The following is a 9,457-nucleotide window of genomic DNA, read 5'->3' as shown; positions in this document are numbered from 1 at the left end:
ATCAGATTCAGATGAAACAGTGATGAGTTTCATTGAAGAGTATTCAACATGTGCTGTTCCAAAATCTGCTGTAGAAAACAGTTTAAGGCAACAAGTTTTACGTTTTCAATCTCATTGTTGTGGAAAGTACTGTCGTCGAAAATTTAAAAACAAGGAAAAGTACTACACGAAATGTCGTTTTGCATTTCCACGACCAGTGATTTCTAAGGGAAGAGTAAATAATTTGATGTCATCTCTACGACATACCGTGACGAGGAAATCTCCCAAAAATACATACAAATTGAAAAGAAATGAAGAATCTAAGTACATCAACGATTACAACCCAGTGATTTTGTCCATGTGGAATGCTAACATGGATATTCAGTTCGTTGCTGACAACTCTATTGCTGTGGCTCGATATGTGACATCTTACATCACCAAAAATGAAAAGACAGAACTGAAGGAAATGTGGGAGGACATTTCACATGAAAAGAGTCTAAGCAAAAAATTATATAGTTTTAGTCTGAAGATGTTGTCGCATCGAGAAATTGGAGCATATGAATGTTCTGATCGGTTATCATCAGCAAGTCTCTATGCCAAATCAAGAACAATCATTTGGGTGAGTCTAGGTCTTGCTGCAACACGAAACCGAGTTTTGAAATCTGTACAAGAAATTGAATATTTGGGGGAGAAAGAACCAAACAGTACAGATATTTTGAAGACAAATATGTTGGATACATACTATCCAAATAGAAGTACTCACCTTGAGAACACTTGTTTGTATGAAGTTCTGCAAAACTACAGTTATAAGAGGAACATCACAGAAGATATCAATAATGGAAAATATGCAGTCATTGGCTATGAAGGATGTCTAGTGAAGCAGAAAAAAGGCCATTTGATTAATCATCGAAAATTGAGTTGTGAAGCTCCAGACAAAAGAGAATTTTACTATTTAGCTCTTTTGCAACTCTTTAAGCCATGGCGTACAGAAGAGGAACTACTTGGAGATTTTCTCTGTTATGAAGACTCTTTTAATGCAACTAAGGATACCATAGAATGTCCTATTTTTCTAAATTATCTGCAAATGTTGAATGAAGAAATGGAGCAAGAAACCAGAATTGCTGAAGAGATAGCTAGAGACAGTTCTCAAGACAGTCAGAGTTCTACTTCATTGAGTCAGGATCCACTAGGAGGACCTATTATCCAAAATGAAGCTGCCACTGCCATGGATGAGGTGGAAAGAGCTATGGAACAAGCTCAAGAGGATGGAGTTAACTTAGAAGATTTGGTAAAGCAACTAAACGTTGAGCAGAAAAAGATATATGATGAAGTCACAGAGCAGATTGAACATGGATTCAGACATGAGAAAAAAGAGTGCTCATGTACATCATTTGACCCTGTCCGACTGTACGTAAGTGGAGAAGCGGGGACAGGAAAAAGTTTTCTAATTAAAGCCATTGCAAATTATCAGCAGAAAAGGACTGATTCGCCGCTGTCTTCTGTTGTAACTGCTCCAACTGGTCTGGCTGCACATAATATTAAAGGGATTACTCTACATCGTTTACTGATGCTGCCAGTTGAGCATGATAATAAATTGCATTACAACAAGTTATCTGGAGATGCGTGTTCTGAAGTTTCAAGAGTCTTGAAGAAAATGAAACTTCTTATCATTGATGAAGTAAGCATGGTCTCAAATCTAATGCTTGCTTTTGTGCATTTGAGAATGCAAGAAACTCCTAGAACAGAGTATGATGTGTTATTTGGAGGAAAACACATTATTGTTTTTGGAGATCTATTGCAGTTGACTCCAGTAAAAGGACAACCAGTGTTTAAAATGCTCACACATGAAGATACCAGGAAGTCCCTTGGAAGCATTGGAAACGTTAATATATGGGTAAATTTTAAATATGCTGAACTGCTTCAAAATATGCGACAGGCAAAGGATGAAGATTATAAAAATATTCTACAAGATGTAAGAATTGGAAAAGTAAGCGAGCTTGGGAAAAAAGCTTTACATGGTCGATTAATTTCAAATTTGTATCCAAATGAAAACATTCTTCAGAGAATATTTTAAAAAAAATGACTGAGAAGAAATCTGGGATATGTTTGATGCCAACTCTGCAAGAATGTTCCATCTTCAACAACAAAATGTTAGAGTTAGAAAATGAAGAGATTGTGAAACTGGAAGCAATAGATAAAATAGAGCATATGGGTGCAACAATTGTTTTGTCTGAAAATTTGAAAACTAAATTGGATTCATTAGAGAAATGTATTTCTGAAACAGCTGGTTTTGAAAAGACTCTGAATGTGTGTTTGTCTTATCATTTTGAGAAGGAATTTAAATGTTGAAAGAGGTCTGGTAAATGGAGCAATGGGTTATGTTGTTGATTTTGTGAATTACAGAAATAGAGATGGAATTGAATTTTTAAAAATAAAATTTGATGGCATTGAACAAGTACAACAAATAAGTCGTTGTTCTGCTAGATTTTTACTTGTAAAAGACTTATATGTTCGCCGAAAACAGTTTCCTGTTTGTTTGGCATATGCAGTAACAATTCATAAATCTCAAGGTTTAAGTGTAGATAATGCTTTGGTGAACATTGGAAGATCTGTGTTTAAAGAGGGTATGGCATATGTGGCATTATCCCGAGTCAGAACTTTATCAGGATTGTACTTGACTGAGTGTGATGAGACAAAAATTTGTGCAGATCTAGATTGTGTTAAAGAATACAATAGGTTAAGAAGAGAATATGCTCCACATTTGCCTCAATATCCTCTGTTTGAAAAACATGTGGTAGGCCGAAAAAGGAGAAATGAGGATAATTGCAGTGAGGTAGTTGCAAAAAGACAAAAAGTAGAAAAAACTGTAATTGAAAACAGGAAGAAAAAGAATTGTGAAGAAAATGTTGTTGGATTTCAGTTTGAAAATAGTTCTGGTGTCAACTGCTATGCTAATGTAGTGGTTAATGTTGTTTTTTTTCTTAAAAGTTTACAAGAACAGATTGTTGAAAATCGGGATCAACGATTGTGTGGTTTATTGAATTCTGTGTTTGAGAAATGTAGCAGTGATACAGCAGAAATAGAAAGTGTAACAGAAATTCGAAATATTTTAGATATGTGTTCTGGTCAAGATAAATTTTCACAGAACATTCAGCAGGATTGTCAGGAATTTTTAATGTATATGTTTGGTGTTTTGGAAGATGAAGGTGTAGATGTAAATATTCTTTTCAGCCTTTCTTATCAATGGCAGCATGACTGCCACAATTGTAGTTCATCAAGTACTACTAGAATAGACACTGAAAGATTTATATATTTGACTTTACCTGACTGTAAATCAGTGTCATTTAAAAATCTAGTTAAAGCAGCAGATCATAATATGGTGTGTACCCAATGTAACTGTACAATGCTGTCCACATTATTTATACAAAGTTATGGGCAGTATATCATTTTAGTTTTCCAACGATGTAGACCTGATGGAACTAAATTGACAACTTCTATCAAAAATGTTGTGGCTTCTCAGTTATCAATTTCAGGAAGAACCTTTACAACTGAAGCTATTATTTATCATGATGGTTCTTCGACAACCTCAGGACATTATACATGCTACTTAAAATCTGAAAAAGGATGGAGTTACTGCAATGATTCTCATTTAACTTATAAACAACGTTTGCCTTATGACTGTACAAATTCTTATCTAGTGTTTTTAAAACCAAAGTTTTAGTAAAGGGAATTGGCCTTTGAAGTCGGGAATAGATACTAAAAGTTAGTTAGTTAGTTAGTTAATCTAATATTTTAAATTATTTATCTCATGTAGATACTTTAAGTGGATCTCAAAGTAAAAAATACTGATATATCTGACACAAATTGGCCATGAGGAAAGTGTAAGGTATGATGTTCTTAGATCTTTTTTCATAGGAAGTCGATGAAATGGAAGTTATAGAGCACAGCAGACTTTTTTTCCACCAAAAGGACCTTCACTATCTTCTATTTGGCCTCACGGAAAAGTAAGTGAATCAAAGATTAGTGTACATATATGAGATGTATGTTTGAATGGGTTTTTTTAAACACAATCTTTTAGATTGTGTTTTTTTTCCCGCTGTTATATGATGAAGACTTTGAACTCACTAATATAAGTGAAATTCAATATATTCTGAGAACAGCAAAAATAAATAATGTAACATATTGTAGAAGTTATTGTGTAGTTTGCATTGTGTAATTTATATTGTGTTCACATTGTCTCACACTCATTTTCCTTTTTCACCCTTATTTACCTCTCTTTACTAATTTACACTCTTTTTTCATCGCTGTTTCTTTACTGCACTTCATTCACAACTTCTCAATCTAATTTGAACTGTCTGCATTTCCTCTCTTCCTTCCACCACTTTTTATCTTTTTCATATTCTCTCAGTACCACTGCTTTAGTTTTCTTACCCTCTCTTTCTTTTTCTCCTTTTTTTTCTTTCGCACTCATTGTACTGTAGTTCACTTAGTTCTTCCTTTTGTTTTTCTGTGTACTTACTCTCTCACTCCTGTTTTATCCATCGTTCTATAATAACCTCATTCCTTTCATCCCTTCACTCTGTGACTCCACTTCACTCACTCTCAGTCATCTTCTATTCCTCTTTTTTATTAATAGTTTCTCATTCAGACTCCTCTCCTTTTCACTCATTTTCCTTTTACTTTCTTATCTTTACTGATTTTGTTTTGATATCTTACATTCTTTTAGTATCTTATTTACCTTTAGGAATTTGTTCTCTTTCTATTTCTTTTTCCTTCTTTTTTCTCTTTCTACATTACTTTCTTTCTGTTTTTGTATCCTTCACTATTGCTTCATTTCTTAGTAAACTTTTGTAGATTTTTAAACCTTATGAACTGTTTCTTCTATTTTATTATATATTTTTAAGTAATTATAACGTGTTTTTTCTTTTATCTTTCACAGATACAAGTTTTCATTAATTATATGGTAAGTGTGTTTTCAAAATGTACTTTGTTATCACCTTTTGTTTTATTTTCACTATTTTTCTCTCACCCTACCTCACCCCTGTTTCCTTACTTTGCTTCCCTCACTTATTCTTATCCTCCATGTTTACTTCCTACCACATTCAACTTCTTTCAGTACCTCTGCTTATCCACACTCCTTCACTTACCTTTTTTACTGGTTCACTTAGTCCCTTTGTGACACTCCTTCCTTTACTCTCTCTCTTCTTTCTCTCTGTCACTCCCCATGTCTTACCCTTATTCACTTATATGTACCCTCTTTCACTCCTCTTTACTTACACTCACTGCTATTTTCTTTTCCTCCGTCACCGCTGTTCCTTTTCTCTGGTTTCGTCACTATCTGTCATTCCCCATACTTAACTCTCTTTCCTTTTACTTTCATCATCCATTCACATTCTCCCAGAACCTCTGCTTTAGTCTTCTTCCTATTTCTTCTCTTCTTTTGCTCCCTTATTCTTTTTCTTTTTCTCAGTTACTTCCTCTTACACTTTTTCTCTGTCTTACTATCTATTACACAGTCCCTCTGTGTTCCTCCCTCTAGCTCTCTTTCTCTTAACACCACTCTCTCTGTCCCCATTCCTCATAGTCACTCCTTCATACTTTTTTTTTTCTTTTTTTTGTTTTGGTGCGCTGACGGGACGCGCACCGGTGCGCGCACCGAGAGCGCTCCAGAGACGAATATATTAAAAAAAATACTATTTTAAAACAAAAAATATTATTTTAATATACATTATAGTGTTCATTTTTATAAAAACATACCTTTCTCAGCTATAGACATTTTTGAAAAAATAAGCTTAGAAATTTACTAAAAAGTACATAGGTATGAAGCCCTATAAAAAGTTAAAAATTAGCATTAAAAAAACCTATGAAATTCACTAAAAAACCAGAGGTTTCACACCAGTTATAGTAAGGAATTAGCATTTAAAAAACCTAAGAAATTCACTGAAAAAACCAAAGGTTTCACACCAGTTATAGTTGGAAATTAGCATTAAAAAAACCTATGAAATTCACTGAAAAAACCAGAGGTTTCACACCAGTTATAGTTAGGAATTAGCATTTAAAAAACCTATTAAATTCACTGAAAAAAACAGAGGTTTCACACCAGTTATAGTTAGCTGGAAATTTTACTGACATAAAACCATTGAAATTCCCACGTTATAGTTAGTTGGACTCACTATAACTTGCACATGCAATGCACTGCTGATGACATCACATATTACATCACTCATGACATGGTCAGTGACATCACTCATGACATCACTGATGACACCATCCTTGTGACACAGTGACAGACCTCCTTTCACTGTAAAGTAACCTTTGAAACACATATTCAAAAATAGAAACTAACATTTTCAAAAAAGTGGATATACCCATACCAGTTACAACAACCAATTCAGTAATTTCACCATCTATATACACATTCACACATTCACCAACAGTTTTATATAGTCACTCATACATATACTCACTCATCATATGTAGTGATACCCCTATTCATCCTGTTACACACCGACAGTCATCAAAAAGTTACTCACACATAAACTCACACATGCAAATAAACTAATAAACATCCATTTATTTGCATATACAGATTTACACACACTACCACCTTACTTCTAAGGAAACTTACACATATGTACTCTCTTAAACAATCACTTATAGAAACACATACTTATTTAAACAGGAACTCTTACAATCTCTCACTCTCACATATACTGACTTATATACATCAATACTCACATATACTAGATTAAAATATATCTAGTTACTGATAAACACACTAGTGAGACAGGCATTCAATCAGTAACAGACACATATACACACTCATCCACTCATACAGTCCTGCACATATGCTGTTTTCAAAAAACATACAAACAGTGAGTCAGTCATTGATACATCTATGTGCTAAGTAACACCCCCACCAAACTATACAGACACTCATACTGATACTAAAAAAACATATAATAACCCATATACACACACATGTAGCTACTCACCATCCCATACAGCCACTTATACACAAAGTGAAACACTGATACATATATTTAAATATTTAAATATTACTCGCCAATATATGTATTCACTAAGATACACTTAATAAGCCAGTTAACCAATCAATTTTTTTTTTAAAAACATTAATTAAGACAATAATTTAAACATTTATTCTTCCATCGACCTTTACATATACATATATAAAACATATTTATTTTTCAGAAAGACACACATTCACTGGACGGTGTCATCAGTGATGTCATGAGTGATGTCACTGACCATGTCATGAGTGATGTAATATGTGATGTCATCAGCAGTGCATTGCATGCGCAAGTTATAGTGAGTCCGACTAACTATAACGTGGGAATTTCAATGGTTTTATGTCAGTAAAATTTCCAGCTAACTATAACTGGTGTGAAACCTCTGGTTTTTTTCAGTGAATTTAATAGGTTTTTTAAATGCTAATTCCTAACTATAACTGGTGTGAAACCTCTGGTTTTTTCAGTGAATATATATATATATATCTCAACCAGTCACAAAGTCAGCAGTTACTCTTCTTGCATCACAGTCTACATTAAATCCGCCTATGACTGCTGTGAACTATGCTAGAACCTCTTTGATTTTTAAAATCATAATGTCAGCTTTGAAGCTCATAGTACTAGAAACATCAATGCTAGAATCTACCAAATTCTGGGATACACCCTCAGTTATAAATAACAAGTATTCCTGCAAAACATTATTTGAATGTTAAAAAATCTGTCATTTTGTGTTTTAAATACTATTTTGTATTCTTTGTCTTCCTCAGGGTATTTTTAAACTCTTCATTTTTTAGGCTGTATATAATGGGATTACATAGTGGAGTTATAGCAACATATAACAAAGAGAATACTTTGTTGTATTTTACTGAAGCCGTTGATGCTGGCCTCATGTACGTGGAACAGATAACTCCATAGAATAATATAAGTACAGTGAGGTGAGAGGCACAGGTGGAAAAGGCCTTGCGTCTTCCCTCTGTAGACCGGATTTTCAGGATTGTTGAGATGATGTTGATGTAAGATGCAATAGTTAAAGCAAAAGGTGCAACACCAACTAGAGTACCCACGACGTAGATTGCTAACTCAACAGCACTAGTGCTGCTACATGCAAGCTTCATTACAGCTGCCACATCACAGAAGAAGTGGTTGATTGTGTGAGACCCACAGAATGAGAGCCTAGTTGTTAGTGTAATGTGTGGTATTGGATCAATAAAACTAAGTAGCCAACATACGGCAGCCATTTTCATGCATACTACATCATTCATGGTGGTCACGTACTGTAAAGGCCTGCAAATGGCCACATATCGATCATAAGCCATGGCTGTAAGAAGGAAGAATTCCGTAGACACCATGGTACTGAAAAGAAACATTTGCAGAAAGCATCCACTTAGAGAAATGTGTGTTACCTCCAGAAAGAAGTGAGCCAGCATATTTGGAAAAATCATTGTTGTGTAACAGATGTCCAGAAAGGCTAAGTTTGTAAGGAAAAAATACATTGGTGTGTGCAGTTGTGTGTTGGAATAGACAATCACCATGATAAGAAGGTTCCCCACAAGTACCAGCAAGTAAATCAGCAAAAAGGCCAGAAAAAGTGGAACTAGAAGATGTGGGAAATCATAAAAACCCACAAGGGTGAACTCAGCTAAAGTTTTATTTTCTCCTATCATGTTTCCTCGAATACAGTTTTCCAGAGTTTAGATATCAAGAATATCTGCAAATAAAGAAAAGAAGGAAAGTTAATATGCAATGCGCACTGTTTTGGGAGAGAACTGTATGTTGTGGTTTTGCAGTCACAGTTCACATATTTACTATCAGAAAAAAAAACAATTTAATTTGTAACACAAAACAGGTGACAAGCACGCCATTCCTGGTGTGTTCCTATTTAAATTTCTTTTTTAATTTTTCATTGGGCAATGATTAGGCTGCATGATGTCTACTGCTACTATTGCTGCTTATTTATGCTATAGATTTTAGCTGTAACTGTTCAAAACTCGTCTAGAAGATACAATCACTTAGAGCACCCACCTATAATAAAATTTCTAAATTGTTGCAAATTAGATGATGGCTGTGACCCTAGGTATTACTTTAAGGGCTGACAGCTTTCGATTTATGTGTTCCTGACCAATGATTGCGCCTGGCAAAGCGGTTGTTAAAAGCAAATACACAGAGAGTAGGTTTTGGGTCACCCCTGTCATTCACTGACTTATAGAGCTATCACCCTTCAACCATTGCTCACTTGAAAAGTCTTTCACACTTTGCCTCAGCCCACAACAAAGGGCCCGATTTAGAGTTAGAGCTACCGGTTACTTTGTAACAAACTTGATGGACATCCTGTCCACCGAATTACAATTCCTATAGGATATAATAACATCGTAATATGCCGATGGGATATCCCACTTGTTTGTGATGGAGTAACCCCATCCTGTAAACTCTAAATCAGGCCCAAAGTTTTT

The 9,457-nt window shown here is 34.6% G+C and overlaps 1 protein-coding gene across 1 annotated transcript; it reads right to left on the bottom strand.

The window, feature by feature from the left end:
* Positions 1-7,747: 7,747 nt before the first annotated feature.
* On the bottom strand, positions 7,748-8,671 carry LOC147669130 (olfactory receptor 5V1-like). Its single transcript, XM_086948205.1, has one exon. The coding sequence runs from the start codon at positions 8,669-8,671 to the stop codon at positions 7,748-7,750; it is 924 nt and encodes a 307-aa protein (XP_086804331.1).
* Positions 8,672-9,457: the final 786 nt, after the last annotated feature.

The sequence above is a fragment of the Lissotriton vulgaris genome, unplaced genomic scaffold, assembly GCF_964263255.1.
Source record: "Lissotriton vulgaris unplaced genomic scaffold, aLisVul1.2 SCAFFOLD_895, whole genome shotgun sequence".
NCBI lineage: Eukaryota > Metazoa > Chordata > Amphibia > Caudata > Salamandridae > Lissotriton > Lissotriton vulgaris.
The sequence above is the reverse complement of the archived record's forward strand: the minus strand, read 5'-3'. Positions and strand labels throughout refer to the sequence as shown.

Coding starts and splice junctions, on each gene's coding strand:
- LOC147669130 (XM_086948205.1), bottom strand. CDS start 8,671: ATGATAGGAGAAAATAAAACTTTAGCTGAGTTCACCCTTGTGGGTTTT.